Raw genomic sequence first — 19,914 nt, 5'->3', positions numbered from 1 at the left:
AAGTAATTTTCTACACGGTTATCCTGAGAGCTCGCGGAGAAACTTACCAATAGCTGTCTAGAACGTCAGACATTATTGTTCTCAATGGACCAATGAACGACGTGTGGAGGCGGGGATGGCGTGGCTGGACGTTACTACACGGGAGTTAGCTAGCTAGTGAGGTTTAATTACTTTCACGTTAGTGCCATGTTATTAAGAAGATAAACCCAGTACAGTGTCAACTCAAAGTTTGTTTATCGACCTATAAATACGTCGTTTACTTTAATCGATGGTGAATGTCCAGCAAACGTGTCAAAACGTGTGTAGAAAGATGTGCAGCTAACGTTAGCCCAACGGTGTTGATGGTAATCTGCCTGTAAACACCTGGACTGCCAAACACAGAGAAGTGAATGAAAAGCAACACGCCGTCAGGACCATTTTACTTCTAGACCGAACCATAAGAAATGAGGAAGTGGAACTGGCGAGAAGGACAGCGACCGCACACGCGACAAGGTGCTGGTCAGCGCCGTGGATGGCACCGAGGAAACCGACAGCAGTGGTAGCTACGTGAAATGACACTTATATCACGTTAAAGTATGGAGCATGTGCCATACTAGAATACAGTGTTTGTAATGACAGTGATCAGTATGTCAGTATCATTGTTGTGTGTGTTTCCTGTTCAAAGGTATGAACGTGATGATGCAGGGCCCTCACACAGACCATCTCAGAGGCACCATGCTAACCAGCCTGCCTCACATTCCTCTTCTTCCTCGCCTTCCTCGTCTTCTTCTAACGCCAGCAGTGCTGCACCAGGTCAGTAACGTACAGCGATGAAAGTGCACGTTTGCGTTCTGAAGCCCCCATTTCTTATTATTAAAGGCATCAGAAGAGCACAACACTTAAATTAAACACATATGTACATAAACAGTAGTTTTACATCCAGTGTCTTGTCCAGGAGCACTTAAAGTAAAAGGATATTGACAGGAAAATTCCTGTTGTACACTTGGAAAATCAAATAGATGCAATGAAAGATGCACAAGCCTAATTTTTGCCTCCTTTTCTCCTGCCAGAGCTGCCAGGTTTCTATTTTGACCCAGAGAAAAACCGTTACTTCCGGCTGTTGCCCGGGCACAACAACTGTAACCCACTAACCAGAGAGCAGCTACAACAAAAAGAAAGAGAGAAGGAGAGGAACAAGATGTTGGCAGAAGATGAAAAAACAAGAAAAGTAAGTCTGTCGTCAAGGGTGGTGGGCAAATCTTTTTAATCTTCTTTGTCTTTTAGCATTTTTATCATATTTATTCTTTAAGATTCCATTAAGCTTTTTCCTGTTGCTGTAGACACACACAGTCATCTGATATGCTAAAGTTATGCCCTCTAGATGAAAGCTTACCATAAACCTCATGCAGTGTACTAAAGGATTATGGCTATGGCAGCAGCTATAATGACATCATCACAGTACAGCATTAGAGCACAACTGCAAACTGTGTAGGAATAAAACACTTGAGATCACAGTTGATCTTAGCAGAAGCATATGCTTTTCTTCAATCCGGGACATAAATGTTTAAGAAGTCATAAAGAAAGAAACCTTGGTCGTAAACATGTACACACATTTTCCTTGTCATTTACAGAAAGCACCAAGAAGAGGACTAAACACTTCGCTGCTACTTCAGAAACGACATCTAGGTGTATTACCTGAGCACTCCTATTGCAGGTACTGTGTCACAGCCCTGCAGGCACGCAAAACTCAACATAACACTGTTTTTCTCGTGTCCTAGCCACAGCTGTAACGGATTATGGGAAACAAAGAGAAACTTTAACGCTAATCAGTTCTGCATGTGTAGAGTGACTTCTCTTCTGAGCTTTGCTGGCCACTAATAATGATGCTAATCTGTTTAGACAAGTTATTTTAAATGGTAATAAAAAGATGGAGAAACATGCATAAATGCAGTCAAAGAAAATACTCTGCATCACTGGGAATGATATGAATAAATGGAAAAACAAAAAGTAATGAAATACATATGAGGAAGTTTCTTGTTCTTTTTATCCTACAGGCAAACTGTCTAAATAAATACATAAATTACTACAGAGACACTGTCAGAAAGCTAAGAGAAAAGTGTATCAATGATCCTGGGTTAGTAGATTGTCTGCAGACAGTGCTAGTCTGTTACTATGGTTACTGTTGTGTGTGTGAATGGGTGAATGACTGAATGTAGTGTAGAGCGCTTTGGGGTCCTTAGGGACTAAGTAAAGCGCTATACAAATACAGGCCATTTACTGTTGGTCTCCAGGCTCGTCCATGAGGTGAAGGTCAGTGGAATGAGACGCCACAAACTAGAGATCCAGAGCACAGACAACAGCATCTCGAACACTGACAACTTCAGACTCATAGTGGTGAGAACACACACAAACACAGTGCAAAACACATGTTTCAATGGAATAAATGTTTGTTATAGTTGGTTTCAAGGGAGGGAGAGGGAGTAAGAACAGTTTGCTTCATCCAGAGGATGATTTTGGGTCCACCAAGGCCCTGTGTATGATTTAGAAAAAAAAAAAAAAACAACAAAAAAGATTGTTTTGAATGTTAAACGTTGATGTTAGAGTCCTTTTTTTTTCTTAATTGCTGGAAATGAACACAGTAGGTTACCTTTAAAAATGGCCTCTATCTGTACTTGATGATGTGCATACGCTTTGTTTCTTTTTGCCGTTTCTTTTTCAGGGGGATTCGGCGTGTGAGCGAGTGTTCACAGTCAACGATGTCTCTCATGGCGGCTGCAAGTATGGCATCATGAACTTCAGCAGCAGCAGCAAGGGGTCTCTGTCTGTGGAAATGTGCGATAACCTCTACTTCACTAATCGGAAGGTAGGAGCATTTCTTTGGATATAAAAGACCCTCTCTGAATACAAAGAATATGTTTGCATTTTTGTAGTTTCTATTTAGTACACTGCAGGAAATAAAAATTAATTAACTCACATTTATCTTGGAGCCTGTTTTTATGATGTGTCTATAAACATTTGGTCTGTTTAAATAATATTAATCACTCTGATCTGGTTAACATGTTTCAGGTCAATTCCATCTGCTGGGCTTCGGTAAATTACCCCGATTCTCATGTGTTGTATCCTTCCACAGTTTAATTAGAGCTCTAACTCTAGTTTACTTAACCTTCAAATAAAGGGCTTAACCTGGCAACAGAGATCACTTATAAGTTGCCCTTTTCATTTGCATTATTTGTGGATTCATACTGCTGTTGTTTTCAAAAGAATACACTTGGTGACTATCATCAAAATGGTAACATTTTAGCTCTATAAAGTGCACACCTGTGTCACAGCGTGTCACCTCTTCACTGTTTTGGTGAAACTTGTATGTCCTTGACTGAAGTAACTATCAGGCTGTGTCTGGTGGGAGTAGCAGACACCCCTGGCTGCGTGAGTTTACTTCCTGCTTCCCTCTTCAGCAACTCCAACCCAGGTTTGTCAGGGTTCTTGCACAATATGCAGCAGTCACATTGCCTTTCTGTAGTTCATTTGTGAAGGACCCAGGTAGCAGTATGGTAAAACATACTTTTCAAATAAGCTTCTTCAGTCTTGGAATTATTATTCTAGAAGACTTTTATTTTGAAATATGTTTTGAAAGCAGTTTTGCTGTTGTTGTGTACCTCCCCATTACCCTCAACACCGTTCTCCTCTTACTTCTTGTACTCCTTCAGATCAGCCTGGGATGCTGTGCAGCTTTAAGATATCCTCAGCCTGGTCTTGTGCTTGGTGCCTCAACCCCCAGTTTGACAAGACGTTCAGCACTGGTTAGTACTGCAGCTAAACATTTTTGTCGTTATAGAAAGGAGAAAATTACACATCTAAAATAATCATGTTTATGTGTGTATTGACAGGCCTGTCTCGTAGAGTGATTGTGAAGGATGCAGAGACAGGCAGAACACAGACGTACGGCGTCGGCAGTGATGTCCTGGCTCAGCAGTTTGCCCTTAGGGTGAGGCATTTGTAACTTTAAAGTTGTTGAAGCACTCTGTAAGAACACCAAGCAAAAGAAAGTACACCTTTACGTCCACAGGTTCCTGTCCTGTTCAACGGTTGCAGATCGGGGGAGATCTTCAGCATCGACCTCCGACAGCGCGGCCGCAGAGATCACAGCTGGAAGGCCAGTCGCTTCCATCAAGAATCAGCCATCACCTCTGTACGCGTCCTGCAGGATGAGAACTACTTGCTGGCTGCTGACATGCTGGGCCAGGTCAGGTTCTTGACTTGACTCGTTTTTTTTTTTTTTTTTTTTTTTTAAACAGCAGGTAATACTTTCAGGTTCTTAATTACAGGTATTTTACTTATGTTTTAGCCTCATGCGGAAAGACTTGGTAAACACAGTACCATCAGGCCATACTGACAAACTGTGGTAGAAAATATCAGAAAGGAATGATTTGAAATTAGGTAATAATTCAAGGATAGTTCTGTTGAGCCTTTGTGTGTTTTCTAATTTCTTTGCAGATTAAGCTGTGGGATGTGCGAGGCACAAAGCCAGTGCAGGAGTACAAAGGTCATCATAACGAGCATGCCTACCTTCCCATCCATGTCAATGAGTGTGAAGGGCTTTTGCTAGCAGGTAGGAGAGGATAAAACACTCTCAACACTCAATACTCTCACTGGTATAAACCTTTTTTCCGTGCAATTTCACTGTTTACCATCCTTTCCACAGTGGGTCAGGATTGCTACACAAGGTTATGGAGCCTTAAGGATGGTCATCTATTGAGAACCATCCCATCACCCCACCCGGCCGCAAACGACTTGATCCCAAGTGTTGTGTTTTCATCTAACCTGGGTGGCAGCAGGGGCCTCCCTGGGCTGCTCATGGCTGTCAAACACGACCTCTATTACTTCCCATACAACACTGACTACCAGGAATGAGGAGTGCTGAGGCCAGCTGTATCACTGTGTATTTGAGAGAGTGTGGCTGGGTAAAGACGTTGTGTGACAACCAGTTACACTAAATTTAGACTGAAGTGGTGACCTCAAAGAACTGCTTTTAAATTTCATGGGAGTTGCCTCATCATACACATGATTGCGTTTTTGTGCCAAAAGGAAATGGAAGTGCTGCATTCACATGTGCACACCGGTACAGTTCGGTTTTCCTTACTGTTCTTTTTACAGAAGTGCACTTATTTTAAACACAACTAACCTTGATTGTTACTGGAAATAAGGGTGCTGGGATTGAAATTTGAAAATGATGATACTGTTTGTTTACTAAATCAACATGTTTTATAGTCTTTGTTGATTCCCAGTAAAGTTTATTAAAAACCTTAGCCCACTGCATTGTATTCAACCCATACACAGACACCTTAAGATTCCACTGTTTAATACATATGTATGAGCATACATAAATACAAGGTATTGATTGGTTCCATGTGATATCTATAGTCATTGATCTCTGTTTGAGACAGGATAAATCTATTATTCATGTTGAAGTCTGTTATTTCAGCTTATTTGATTGATCACAAGCAAACCAACTCTTCCAGTTCGTTAACAAGAAACAAACAAAAAAGAAATCCTACACAGTCAAATCTCATAATACCAAGATATTCATTAGAAAGCCTGAATGCATCAAGTGTCATCTTCATTTAATAGTAATCAGGTCAGATACTCTGTACAGTCCTGTTGAAATACAAGCAACCTTGAATGTTGCTGACAAAGAAGAGCGACGCAGCCTGAGCTGACAGTAAAAGACTACTCTTACTAATGATCTCTGTTTTGAGGGGCCAGCCTCAAACATGGTTTGAAACCTCAACTATGTTAAGTCCCTACTGTGATCCAGCCACTCTATAAAGCAGTTTCTGTTGCATTGAATCCCACCTTAGTCAGATTTGTCCTGATACGCAGTTATGACATTTAAAAATAAAATGAGGCAATTAAAAAAATTCCCTATTAAAGTAAACATTTTTCCCATATATGTACTGTGCATACTAAGTAGAATTCAAACAGTTAACATGGACAGCATTATTAAGGGTGTTCTTGTTTTGTTTTGTTTTTTTGTTTTTTTTTTAAATCTGCCCATTCAAATTCACAAACAACCACAAAGAATCAATGGGACTATTTAAGTAGTAATTACGAATTATATATGTTGGAATGCATCTTGCTGCTACAGTACATCAGTGGCTTCCGATATAATGATCTAATATAGTCCCTGTGAAGCCAAAAAGAAAGAAAAGTAGCTCTAGCAGGGGTGAATTAGAGGTAATCTACCTCAGTATTTCAAAAAAAGGGATCAGAATTCAATGTGGTTGATGACTTGTTCTATCTAAAGCTGGTCCTAAATATTACATCCAGATCACCTGCACAAACCCTTTTAGAACTAATAAGACATGATTACCTGGAAATGCTATGAAAAAGAAAAAACAGGTCAGTACTTGTATTTTTTAAAAGGCTTAAATATGTAGCTCCAAACCAGGCAAAAGGAGCTAATGGTACTAGCATATCACAGAGGGTGTGCAGGGATTGGTGTGCAAGAATACAAATCTGAACGGATCTACAAAGCAACATGGAAATTTACCTGAAGTCATTTGTAAGCAAGCTTGTACAAAACTCACTTTGATCATCTCTCTGTTGTTTTTCTCTCCTGTCCTTATAATATTCAAGTCTTGCTCTGGCCTGTCTTCACAGTGTAAATTATAGGCATATTAAAGAGAAAAGCGATCGATGGACTGATGTTACATGAGGCCAGCACTAACAAATAATAAACGAGTCCCACCTGTACAGTCTAGAGGCATCCAGAAAAACAAAAATACCCCCAATGAAACCTGTTAGACTCAAGATGTAGCTGATTCCAGTTTCCACAAACGCTGGCATCTTTAATTGCTCCACTGAGTCCTGCTAGAGTTCCCCTGTTTTCTGGTTGCAGCCGTTGCAGACCCTCACGGGGTGGTCCCATCCACGGGACGGCACGGGGCGCCGCTCCTGGGAGCAGTCATCGCACACGCCCTTCCCACAGGCGCGACAGTGGTGGATGGAGAGACGTGGTGAGAACTCCCTTTGGCACTCGCAACAAGAGTGGATGTCCTGATCTGGCACCCAGTAGGCCGGCCGAGCTGCATCCTTCACTAGGCCTGGAAAAAATTTTTATTTCTCTCACTCTTTTTTTTTTTTTTTTTTTAAAGTTGTTTCTCTTGCTCGCTATATTATTTTTTTAGATCCTATGCTTACCAAGAGGTATATCGATGGCACCAACTACAGCCCCCAAAGTGTTCTGGACAGCCTCTCCAACCTTCCTCGCTATCAGGGTGCCTCCCTCCTCCTCCAACGCAGCGTCCAGCAACTCTACAACATGCACACATCAAATCATATCATGTTGTGAAAATTAAAACCGCCTGAACCAGCCCGGCAAACAATACCGCATTCTTAAATTCCCACAGAGAGACTCATTTGCGTACCAGTTGGAATTCCTCTGTTGTGGAAACACGCGTCGCAGACCCTAACAGGCGCAAGACCCCAGCCCCTCTCAGGGACCGGCCGGGTTTTGGAGGAGCAGGCGTCACAGAAGCCCTCTCCGCAGGCACGGCAGTGGTGCTTGGTGTCGTTGGGCTGGAACTCCTCCCCACATTTATGACATTTCTACGGCACAATAATAAATAATGCGATTTATCGGCATAACAGGAACAGTGCAGCATGTCAAATGTCAACCTACATTGTCTTGATGGGCTATCACCAAGAAAATGTTTTACTTACACAAGTGATGTTTCATTCACAACTACACATTCTGGGCTTGTGATTCCTTATATATAGTTAGCTAAATATTGGTTGCCTACCAGGATGAGGGAATTGGGTTTCCAGTAGGCAGGAGCAATCTGGTCAGTAAGCCAGGAAGTGACCGCTTTGGCAGGCTTGACGCTGAGTTCAGACACAGACTGAGAAATGTATTTGACTCCATCCAACAACCTCTGAGCAGCGTTGTTGTTGTCTTTCAAAAAGCCATCAGACTGCAAAGAACAGTGTAAAAACACATAATTACAGTACGCCATAGAAGTTGTGTTTATACAAGCGTCCCTCACAATTATCACTAAATACTGACAACAGTGCTGACAGAAATACAATGCCTGCCTTACCAGCTGGCGTTTGCACTGCTATATTCAGACTTGTGACTAATTATGCTTAGATCAACATGCTCCAGGAGAACATGCAGCATTACTTTTCTGGATATCTACATACAGTATAAGCCACTCACCTCATAGTGGCCAAATTCATATGAGTCAAAGCAAACAAAAACTGAGTTTTTAGATTTCAATGGTTTAAGTGAATTCACCGTGGCCTTACCCCAGGCCAGATGTGCTGGATTTCTGTTCTGACCACTGTTTCCACTGGGTCCTGGTTTCCATACCAGTACTGCCTGCTTCTGTAGATCACTGAACAGTTGGGACACTCAATGACATACCTGTAAAAAGACAAAACCATCTCAGTTTCAGCACAGGAAGGAAAGATTCCAGAGGTGCTACACACTTTTTATATCAACTGTGCTCAATTTTCCTTAAAACTTTAAAGGGACATATGAAGATATTTATGAAAAATCATTCTATACTCGCAGGACTCACCCTGACCAAGCGTAGATGGCCAAGCCAAACCACGGCGAGTCAGACGAGGCCGTCGTTTTGGGAACCACTATGACTTCCTTTCCCCTTTCGTAGCAGGCCTGAGAAGTTCAGCACAGTTGCTCAGAACCTTGTCAAGCAGGTATACTTCAAATGTGGCGTAGATGTATGTCTGTACTTGCCTTGCATGTGTAGATGCGGTTGTCGTACTGTGCAGAGTACCGGCAGCGATGTTTGGCTTCATGGTCAAGACCTTCCTTTAGGTGATTCATGCTCCTCTTACAGCCTGACCTGAAAGTTGGTGTTTAGCAAGTCAGCAAGTTTTATAAATAAGTAAAAGTAAAAGGTACTGGCAGTGATGATGCTGTAGAAATCTAACTTAAAGTATTTTTGATATTTTTTTTAGCAAAGCAGGGACACATACCCACAACTGAGGCAGATGCTGGAGCAGGTAAAGTATTCATCTGGAAAGAAGGAGTTACTGGTCATATGTTCATCTGGAATCTCCCCACTGAAGCGCTCACTCAGGGCCTGAAAGAACGCCCCAGGTGGAGATGGGAAAGGTATAAACACATTTCCATTGGCTATGCCAAAACATACTTTGTTAAATGTAAGCACAGCTACCTGCAGGGCCTTGAAGATGACACTGGCAGATCGTGGTGAGCGTGTCGTATTGTTGTCCAGCTGCTGCTCCAGGCTGCGGAGCAAACCACTGAAGTCTGTGGGAGGGTTGTAGGTTCGAGTCCCACGGTACTGGATGGAGCTGAATGCTTCCGGAAATAAGCCCAGCTTCCTGAAACGCTCCTGGATAAGGCGCTCAGCAGATTCTGAGGGCGTGTCTAAATTTGGGGTATGCATACAGATAGAGACAAAGGAATGAGGCGGTGGTTTGTGTGCTTATCTTTGAAAAAAACTGAGATGAGACAAACTTCTTTGATGTACCTGATCCTAGTAGCTTGGTGTGGACAGTCTCATGGAAGATGATCACCGCGGGGCCCAGGGTGGACAACGGTACATCAAGACCACAGCGATTGGTAGTTGCCTTTAATTCTCTAGTGAAATGTTTCAGGTAGGCATCTGATGCATCACCAAGGAACTTGAAGAGATCGTCATGGAGACGGTCAGCGTGTGTCCGGTAGATTACCACATCAGAGATAGCCAGGACCTTGAGGAGCAGCCGAGTTCTCTGACCCTGATTAGCCCCTGATGAGTTTAAAAAAAAGAAAAAAAAAAGAATCATGAATGCTTGCCTGCTTCTACCCCCGTTTGTTTCATAATATTAAGTAAATCAATAATTTCATACCAGCTCCAAGCAGTCCCTCTGTATCGATGACTACAACCCGATGCAGAGGGTCCATAGCTGCCCAAACACCCACAGTGCAGGACTCCTGAGTGGGAGACGTCTTGAACACTTCTCTCCCAAGAAAGAACGTATGGTTCAGGGTGTAGGATTTTCCCTCACCAGTGTTCCCAAAAATGGAGACCACCTTGAGGAGCTCATCTGGACTACAACCCAGTCTGCTGACAAAGTCATCCTCATCCTTCAACTGAGAATGCAGACAAGATCAGCTCAATCGTTGTAACACATCATTAATAAAACACCATCAAACGCCGAGTACCTCAACAAGTGCTTACCTGCATTTCCTCCTTCTCATCCACTAGCAGGAAGCTGCGCACCTTCTCCAGTTTGGATTTGAGGATTTCCATTTCACTCTCCCCAGCACTGACACTGTTCTCTTGAGGAGCTTTGGCAGGTGGGTAAGATACCAGAGGGTGCTTCCTCTTGTTGACTCCCCCATGGGTGCGTTTTTGGCAATCCAAACACAGGTTGATCTTACAGCCCTGGCAGCGGACCACCGCTCTGAGTCTGCCAGAGCAGCTGCCATCCCCTTTGCAGGAGTCACAGAAAGGAACGTGGCCCGGGGCGACCCGAACCCGGTCGTGATTCCTCATGCGCTCCTGCCGATGTAGCTCCAGTTCACAGCGGGCACACTGCAAGCTGCCACACTCATCGCATTCAAACACAGCCTCGTCTGAGCCCCCACATGCATAGCTCTCCTGACAGACCAGGATGGTGCTCATTCCTTTGTTTACAGCTGGACCTTGACCACTCATCTCAAACCTGTGAGGTCAGGAAACCCCTGGTGTGAAAACAAATATAAAGGATTACTGTGGGTAATTGGGACGGCAAAAGCACTGCAGGAGAGGGCACAAGGTTATGGCACCGTTTTGTGAATCTATATAACCAGATGTCAGATAACATGTTTTGTTGAAATACTGAAAAAAACCAAAAACAAATTCACTCATGAGCAGTACTGTCAACAAAACGATAGCAACCCATGCCCCTTTTCTCTCTCCTTACTTTTTAATGGGGATATTCAGTTTATTAAAACAGCAAAATTAAACACACAAACCTCGGACTAGTTTGTTTACCTTTTGACACAACAGCTCTGTAGCTAACAATAGCTGGCCGGCATCTGTTTTCTTGTTCTGGAAACGCTAACTTTCTACATGAGAGTATCCCACACTGTTCTATACATTAAAAATGCCTAAAAACAGGCCTTGAAACTCAGTAGTAAAGAGTCATTAGCTAACAGCATTCACACAAAGAGACACTCCTGAAACAAACAACCTTCTTTTGAGTCGACTGACCTAACAGTTGCTACCAGTCCGACGGCTGTCTCGTTAAATAACCTGCTGGCTCGACACAGTCTAAAAGTGGACACGTACACTACCTAACACCATACCGCCGAATGCCACGGAGAGCTGACGCTGGAGGGGGGGGGGCAAAGTTAGCAAGCTGTTATTGTGTCAGACCCCTGTAGATGTTGCTGCTTTTACATCAGCTGATCGGCTTGTTTTTATCCAGAGGTCAAAAGTCACGGAAACACAAAGCATTTTGGGAAACGAAGGCCTTGCAAGTGACATGGAAAAGCGCTTGCTAAAGACGAGCTGTTTGTAACCTGTTTGTGGCAAATACACCAACGTATACCCCGCATTTGACTTTTACAGACTGTTTGACGAAAGCTGTGGACCAGCTTGAGTAGACGACGCGGAGATATCGACGAAAAATCAATCGTTGCCCATAATGCTTTGCTTTTTCCAGCGACTATAGGGTCTGCTTTTATTCTACACCAGCGTGGGCCGTAGGCACAAGCTGCGACGGAGACAGAAGCTGAAGCTGACACGTATCTCGTTGATATCAAACGAAGAATAATAAATGTTACACTTACAAGTTGTTCTATGCATTAAAGTACATTTAGTTGTTTTATGAACTAGTTTTTTCGCGGTCTTTTGCTTTTGTGTATGCGAGAGCCCCCACCCTTTCTGGACACCCCGGTGTAAAAACAGTGCAGCCACATGAGTGGGGATGGATTATGGCACCACTACAGTTGTAGTTGACTCTTTAATTCAACTCTTTAGTTATTTTTTCCCTTTTAATTCATTTAAAGCATAGTACTTTAAGCAGCTTTCTTTTTTCGTCATCATTATAAATTTATCACCGCCTGTCTTAATGTGCTGCTGACCCTGTCTATTTGCAGTTAACAACTAATGCTAGCTCGGTGCTAACTTGACAGGGTAACCGTGTTGACACCATACAACGGTCATCACTCGTCTTTTACGCTCATTCACCTCGTTTTGCTGTTCAGTCGTCATGGAAGACGAAGCCTTCACTGACATTAGCGGTAAACCAATCTCTCTGGACTGTCAGAGTCACTCCAGCTTTTGCAGGGAGTTCATTATCAGCTCCCCAAAAGTGTCCATGGGCAAAGTGATGGTATACACCTGCTCCGTGTGGCTTCTGGCATATGCAGTGTTCTTCTTCACCCAGGTAAGATGATGAAGGCGAGACCAAAGTGATGCAGATTTACTGACAAATCCTTCTCACTGTGGGGTTGAGATGCAAAGTTTCCGAGGACAGCGAGACAGTGGTGAGGTGTGCAGTAGGAGCCGCAAGTGGCTTCAAGGTGGAGTGGGATTGCATCAGGGATCTGCTCTGAGCCCCTTCTTGTTTGCGATGATGACGGTCAGGCAGGAGTGTCCATAGACTGATGTTTACAGAGACACTGTGATATTTCCAAGCTCCCTTGACTACCATGACCTGGATGCATCCATCAATCAATCCATTCATTCGTTTCCACTTTTCCAATTCAGTGCCGCAGGGGGTGCTGGATAGGTCCGCAGTCTGTCGTAGGGCTAACACAGACAGACAGACAACCACTCGCTCTCCTATTCACACCTCTGAGCAATTTAGAATCACCAATTAACCTAACCCAACTAATTGCATGTTTTTGGACTGTGGGAGGAAGTCTGAGTACCCGGAGAGGACCCACGCTGATATGGGGAAAACATTCATACTCCACACAGTAAGGCCCCCTCCATATGGAGGGTGGTGGAATTAAACCCAGTACCCTCTTGCTGTAAGAGAACAGTGGTAACCACCACCACCATTAGGTAGATATATATCAGATAAAGGATGTTGAATATGGAGCTGGCAGGCAGGAGGAAATGAGGAAGACCATAGAGAAGATTAATGGATTTACATGAAGAGTATTGGTGTGACATAGGCGGGATAGGGTTTGATAGAGACAGATGATCTGCTATGGTGACCCCTAAACGGAGCAGCAAAAAGAAGGCAGAATACAGTTCTTTCTTTCTTTCTTTCTTTCTTTCTTTCTTTCTTTCTTTCTTAAAGATACTTGTTGTAATCAGAATTTGTAAAATTGAACACTAATTCCCACCACAAGGGGCCAGTACTTTACAAGAAAGTCTCAATCAAGTCGCCCGGTCTAAGATCCAGACGATGCACTTTTTAAGTTAGCGCAGTAATTTTGCAGCATTTTCTTTGTGTTCAAAGCTGTGCTTGTTACGTGAGCGTCCAGTGTGATCATTTCAAAGTCAAAGTTAAAGTAAACTTTATTGTCATCTCTGCTATATACAGTACAGCATATAGAGAGACGAGACCACGAGGCTCCAGTTCCATTCAGTGCAAAAGAACAACAATAAATATAGGAAGAGTAAGAATAAATATATATACACTTTGAGACTTTTCCAGTGATGAAAAGATAGTTGGATGTTTACTGTTGTTTTGTTTCACATCATTTCTGTTCTTTCCAACTGAGCGTGGTTTCTTTCCGGGAGTGGGTGATAAAAGTCACTTTTCAGGTGCATCGGCCATTGTTTGCTGATCCATTCACTAGGATATCTCTCTATCAGCATTTCCTCTTCCTCTTCTGTTGGACTCAGAATAGACTGGATGCCACACCATTAGTATCCTGCAAATTGGCATCATGCAAAAGTGCGCTCAAAGTTTTGTTTAGCTCTCCAACTCAGTATGTAGATGTTCTGTATATAATGTCATTCTATTGATAGCATTAGGTACTTTTGGATGGTTGTATATTATTTTAACTTACAATGATTATTTTTAATTTAATACTTTTCCTCTCTTGCAGAACACTGCTGTTCTGTCTGGCGCTATTCTTGTCACCCTTGTTGGCATGATGCTTCACATCCACTTTGTGAAGGTAGACCACGAGTCCCTTCTCGTCATTGGTTCCTTAGGCATCCAGGTGTCCTCCAGCTATGCCTCGGGCCGCGAGATAACCACTTTCATTGAGATGAGCAAGATCAAGGATATCGTCATCAATGAAGCTATTTACATGGTGCGTTGGTGAACCTGTGCCTCTGTACTCGTGTGACATGTTGACATTTTCTCATGTAGTTATTCCACAGTTTGCCACGAAAGATTGGATTAATGTCTAATGCTTTTATTTCAGCATCAGATCATCTACTACCTTTGTGTACTGTTGAAGGACCCCTCAGAGCCCGATGCAGTGTCAAGTGTTGTGCCATTGTTTCAGGTGAGGATGAACATATCTCAAGAGCCTGTTTAGTTACTTGATTACCTACAGGGCTGTTGATGTGGTGTCATTCATAGGAACCTGTTTTTAATTAACTCTATTTTTTTCCCTTTAGAGTTCAAAGCCAAGGCTGAACTGCTTGGTGAAAGTCTACAAAAGCTGTCAGGAGGTTCTTTCAAAGTGCCAATGAAGCACATGTCATACAGGAACACCTGAGGTCATTCACCATGTTTTTCTTTTAGCCTCTTCCTTGTTTGTGTTGATACGTCTTAGGTGTATTTTATATACATTGCGTTTCTTAATGTTTTGCTTTCAAGGATAATGGTGTCATAATGTTGTACTGTGTTACATGATTAATTTAAAATAAATAAAACACTGGTCTTGACTACTTGTTTAAACCTAAAAAGCCAAATTCTTTAACTTGAAATGTAACTTGTAATGTAAGATCATAAAAATAATATTTAACCTTATAGTTTTTTTTATATGCTTAGAATTCCACAAATTATACAAGTTTGTGTATTTTGGCACCATTAGCACACTCTTTTGTGTATTTGTTTTTGTCCCCCCCCCCCCCCCCCCAAAAAAAAATTCATAGAATATAACAAACCAACATTCATTAATTGCATAGATATTGGTAGTATTTGCTCATCTTTAAAAGTTTGTGTTTAGTTGTTTAGTTTTACCACTAGGGGGCAGCACTACTCACAAACTTTTGGGTCCACGCATCAGTTTTTACAAGTGATTCAAATGTACACCATGTCCTGTTCTTTGTTGGCTCATTGTTTAATTTCCATGAATTGCTTTTGAATGTAATCTCTGTGAGAAGACAAAAGCCTCAGCACAGTTTTAAGGCAACAGTTGTATATATGTATAAGATGGACTCTGTGTGTGTGTGTGTGTGTGTGTGTGTGTGTGTGTGTGTGTGTGTGTGTGTGTGTGTGTGTGTAAAATAAAGATCTACGCCCTTTTCCTAAAAATATTTTCACTTCCTCATATCTACATGCACCTTCATCTCTTAGGAACAGTAGGTCACGTTTACCACGGAAGTCTGAAATATCACTGTTGGCATACCAGACCTGTTTTCAGAACTGTTTTTCAAGGTTACCTCACCAACTGAATGACAATCAATATATTATTATTGCAGTAATTGTATTCTTTTTATCCTGCAGCTGTAACACTGTAATTACTATAATAACCCTTGTGGCATCAGTAAAGTGTCTACCTATTACAGTGTGTATTTTTTTTTTTTTAAAGTGTTACATTATAAATGTTAATACACCAATAATTGTCTAACTGCCTATCAGATTAACGCCTAGGCCACTCACAAGTCATCGCCACCTTTCACTTCTGTTTCCTCTTTTTAGGCCTTATTTTTGTAGGGCCTTTTCATGGCGACTTTGCAAATTCAAGTCAGACCCGTGTGTGAACTCCATGTGGTACAGACCAAAAAAAAAAAAAAGCAGAAGGGTGTGATTTTCACGGGGTGAAGCATCACACTGCTGTGAGAAGTAGCCCCTTGACAGGATAATAGTCCCTCCTGGAGGTGTAAAACAGCCAGGAGCCAGTTCGAGAAGAAAACCTGGGAGTGACCAGGAGTGGCACCTCGGGGCTTTTAAATAGGCCCCATAAAGCAGGAGGAACACCCCCCCCCCCCTCCACCTAAGTAGGGGAAAGATTTGAAACAGCAAAAACCCTGTGAGCTAGAGCTGTGGACCGTTAATTGCCCATGATAGCAGCAGGGCTGTGACGATTGTGCCTCCCCTTCTGTGGATGTTGTGCACTCGTGTATTGTAATGTATGAATTCAGTCAAATGTGTTTTTTATATAAAGACTGTATTTCTCTGTTATCTAAGCAGATGCCAGATGCTTAAGATCAGCTGAATGTTTTGGGTGTGAGAATCTTGTGCTTCAGTGGGAGAGGAGGGGCGTTAACCCCTTTACCTCCTGCTGTGCGCACACACACACACTTATACCCACACACCTGCACACATTTGTGTTTTTTGTTTCTGAGACATTAAAACAGAATTCCCACACTTTCCAAACACTAGATTTGAGGTATAATTCAACGTTTTTCCCAATAGGCATAATAATTTTCTTCATGGAAGAGACAGCACCACTCTTAAGGCTGATCAGCAGCAGCTTAACTTAGCATGAAGACAGGGGACTCTGAAATAATAACCCCACCTACCTAAATGCACTGCTAAAATACACAAATTTATATATTATTATTGGCAGGGTCAAATCTCACAAACACTAAAGCACAAACAGAAACTCTGAGTCTTGACTGCTTTCAGACAATAAAAGACTGAGGTAATTACACCAGTGTAAAGCAGATTAAACCAGGAATATCAAAGCAATTAAAGATCATTCAAATACGAGCACTAAAATCCATGCCTAATAATGTATAATAACTACTGATAATAAGAAACTCAAAATCGTTTCCTTTAGTGCATTCTGAAAATGTTCAGTGTTCATATGCAATACATATGCAAACTTTGGATTAAACAAATAGATCTAGCGAGTGAGGGGATGAACTTTAATTTTGAATTAATACAAAATTTTTTCACAAACACAACCGCCACCCCCCACCCCAACCATGCCCACCCACCTCACCACCTCACCTCACCATCTGAGCTGTAGTGGAGATCTCAGGGATAGGCACGATTGTGGCTCTTTTTCACTCTTTAGCACTACGGTCACCTCGGTGTGTCGGCCAGAACACCACTTAAGGCCAAATTGTCCCAGACTACAGAAGAAGGAGCTTGAGGTTTGGTTTGAGGCATTTTATTCTCACAATTCAATTCCTGTGGCTGTAAACCCAGGTGTGTGTGTGTGTGTGGCTTTTTATCATTCACGCACACATAATATCCCACAGGAATCAGCGCACCCCCACCGGACCAACAATGCTCATCCGACATTAAACTGCCCACCTTACTAACTGGATGATGTCACCTGACAGTGGGCTGGCTCAAACAGACAGAAGGTTGAATATTAAATGAACAGTATATAAACTTATACACTCCTGTATCAGAACTCAAATAGAATTGTCCTATGAACCTTGGGGCCTTTTATACATCAGCCATTGTCTGAGTAACACTCATCATTCAGGCAATATAGACCAAGTCCCTTTGCACTGCTTCCAAGCACTCCAATGTGTGCCTTTCTCTTGTTTTCTATATACTCCTCTAGTTTGTATATATTTCTTCTGTTTGCTATTTACTCCTGATATCTTTGCTATTGCTATTTTTTTTTTACTCCTGCACAGTTGGCATGAAGCACCCATAATTCTATTTTCTGATTCTACATAAATGGTAAATGGCCTGTATTTATATAGCGCTTTTACTAGTCCCTAAGGACTCCAAAGCGCTTTACATATCCAGACATCCACCCATTCACACACACATTCACACACTGGTGATGGCAAGCTACATAGTAGTCACAGCCACCCTGGGGCGCACCGACAGAGGCGAGGCTGCCGAACACTGGAGCCACCGGGCCCTCTGACCACCACCAGTAGGCAACGGGTGAAGTGTCTTGCCCAAGGACACAACGACCGAGACTGTCCAAGCTGGGGCTCGAACCGGCAACCTTCCGATTACAAGGCGAACTCCCAACTCTTGAGCCACGATCGCCCTATTCTATTCTATTTTCTATTTCTATTTTAATAGCCTGTGCATAAAAGATGGCCCAACGTGAATGTTGATTTTCTTTGTTTGTTTGTTCTGTTTTTACACCAGGCACGCTGCTACATTCTCATACAGTAGCAATGTCCATCGAGAGGTACCCCTCCCTCTTAAACTCAGACCATAAACCCTTCAGCAAAGTGTTTACTGTGATAATGGATCACAACAGATGTAAGGTTCTTTCATAGCCCTTTTCCACCAGTACATCACCAGCTTGACTTCCACTTGACTTGGCTCGAATGGTTTTCCATTACAATCGGGTACCAACTAATGTCATTATATCATCATGGCTGAAAGTCACATGACCCAATTTGTACGCAACACAAACCAAAAAAACAATAGAGGACATCGAGGTGATGGTAGCGCATGCTGACTATGACTGTTGTCAGACTCGGGGACCACGGTGTTGTTTTTTTGTAGCCATTTTTTTGTTTTCAGGTTTCAAAAGTGTCAGTTTTGCTTTTTGTGATTGTTGTCTCATAACCCGTCAAGTGACGCCACTGACCAGTCAGTCGGTGGCAGGCAGTCTGCTGATGTCACATTTTCACATAATCTCAGATAGCTTAAAAAAAAAAAACCCAGTGGAGTAGGTACTAAAACAGTTCTCAGTACCAATTATCACCACCTAAGGATAAATCCCCAAAAGTGGAGATATCATCTGAATTTCAGGAGCGGGACCACTCCTCCTTCACGACCCCTCCGGCCTCAGGCTATAAATGCCCCCTTCACCTGTTCTCATTTTTATGCCCCACCCTTCCCCCCATCTGCCCGGCCTGGGAGCCGTCACCAGTCCCCTTTGAGGCCTTCCCCAAACCGCAGCACCAGTTCATACTTCCTCATCCCTCATCACTCATCGTTACTGATGATGTGGTCCCAGCTAGTGAAATATAGTCGAGCTGAGCTGAGCTGACCTGAATAGGTGCTAGTGGAAAAGGACTAATAGAGTTCCACGTGATTAGAAGAAGAATCGCCCCCGGTTGGTCATTAGAAAGAATGCAGGTTCATGCCAATTTTAGACTTCAGACCCGGAAGTTAAATCAATACAATACAATACAATTTTATTTATATAGCATGCTTAAAACCAGGGGGTACACCAAAGTGCTTCACAGTAAGGAATAACGGTAAATGATTACACTGAACAGTAAGTAATTAAAACAAGGTAAAATAGCATTTTTACCATTTTTACCTTTTTTTTGCAATAGCAAAAAAAAGCATTAGTAAAGTAGAGATAGGGAGAAATCATGATTATCCAGAGAAATGAGTAGCGATACAGCAATTAACGAGCGGTGAGAATTAGCGAGTCGGAAAAGCCAGGTTGAATAGGTAAGTTTTTAAGCGTGCTTTAAAGGATTGAATAGAGTCAGAGGCACGAATGGTAGCAGAAAGACTATTCCAGAGGTTTGGTGCTACAGAGGCAAAAGCTGACCAGATGATCGTAAAGAACGGCTGGGAGTATAGAGACTGAGGAGGTCGGTGAGATAGTCAGGGGCAAGGTTGTTTAGGCATTTGAAAGTAAGCAGCAGAACTTTAAAATCAATACAAAATTTAATAGGCAGCTAATGTAAGTCAGAGAGCACTGGAGTAATAGAGGCAAACTTTCTAGTTCTGGTTAGGAGATGAGCCGCAGCATTCTGAACGAGCTGTAATCTTTGGAGGTGAGCAAGTTAGAGTCCAGAGTAGAGCGAGTTACAATAATCTAATCTGGAGATCACAAAGCCATATATCAGTTTTTCAAGATCTTTGTAAGGTATTAAGCGTTTGACCTTTGAAATTTGGCACAATTGGAAGAAGTCAGATTTAACCACAGAGGAA

General features: G+C 42.4%; 3 protein-coding genes across 7 annotated transcripts; 2 read left to right on the top strand and 1 right to left on the bottom strand.

Annotated features, from left to right (window-relative positions):
- Positions 1-22: 22 nt before the first annotated feature.
- Positions 23-5,443, top strand: wdr21 (WD repeat domain 21). The gene is made up of 13 exons (XM_063495244.1): positions 23-538; positions 665-792; positions 1,050-1,207; positions 1,611-1,693; positions 2,271-2,373; positions 2,699-2,842; positions 3,046-3,095; positions 3,369-3,448; positions 3,687-3,779; positions 3,867-3,964; positions 4,046-4,222; positions 4,474-4,588; positions 4,682-5,443. The coding sequence occupies exons 1-13, from the start codon at positions 444-446 to the stop codon at positions 4,888-4,890; spliced, it is 1,533 nt and encodes a 510-aa protein (XP_063351314.1). The 5' UTR covers positions 23-443; the 3' UTR covers positions 4,891-5,443.
- A 112-nt stretch (positions 5,444-5,555) lies between these two features.
- On the bottom strand, positions 5,556-11,459 carry zfyve1 (zinc finger, FYVE domain containing 1). 5 transcript variants are annotated; one of them, XM_063495239.1, is made up of 13 exons: positions 11,211-11,459; positions 10,194-10,699; positions 9,862-10,105; positions 9,501-9,761; positions 9,183-9,397; positions 8,983-9,089; positions 8,741-8,849; positions 8,562-8,659; positions 8,287-8,404; positions 7,782-7,952; positions 7,407-7,587; positions 7,180-7,293; positions 5,556-7,082 (listed from the first exon to the last, which is right to left on the bottom strand). In XM_063495239.1, exons 2-13 carry the CDS (start codon positions 10,671-10,673, stop codon positions 6,850-6,852), a joined length of 2,331 nt encoding a protein of 776 aa, XP_063351309.1. In that variant the 5' UTR covers positions 10,674-10,699; positions 11,211-11,459; the 3' UTR covers positions 5,556-6,849. The 5 variants fall into 5 exon arrangements, with proteins under 5 accessions (XP_063351309.1, XP_063351311.1, XP_063351310.1 ...); XM_063495241.1 differs by having other exon boundaries at positions 11,289-11,459; XM_063495240.1 differs by having other exon boundaries at positions 11,294-11,459.
- A 460-nt stretch (positions 11,460-11,919) lies between these two features.
- pigh (phosphatidylinositol glycan anchor biosynthesis, class H) lies at positions 11,920-15,362 on the top strand. Its single transcript, XM_063495171.1, has 4 exons — positions 11,920-12,390; positions 14,012-14,221; positions 14,336-14,419; positions 14,535-15,362. The coding sequence occupies exons 1-4, from the start codon at positions 12,214-12,216 to the stop codon at positions 14,607-14,609; spliced, it is 546 nt and encodes a 181-aa protein (XP_063351241.1). The 5' UTR covers positions 11,920-12,213; the 3' UTR covers positions 14,610-15,362.
- The last annotated feature ends 4,552 nt before the right edge of the window (positions 15,363-19,914 follow it).

This window comes from Pelmatolapia mariae, linkage group LG15 (assembly GCF_036321145.2).
Source record: "Pelmatolapia mariae isolate MD_Pm_ZW linkage group LG15, Pm_UMD_F_2, whole genome shotgun sequence".
Lineage (NCBI taxonomy): Eukaryota > Metazoa > Chordata > Actinopteri > Cichliformes > Cichlidae > Pelmatolapia > Pelmatolapia mariae.
Note: the sequence above shows the minus strand (reverse complement) of the source record. Positions and strands in the feature narration are given on the sequence as shown.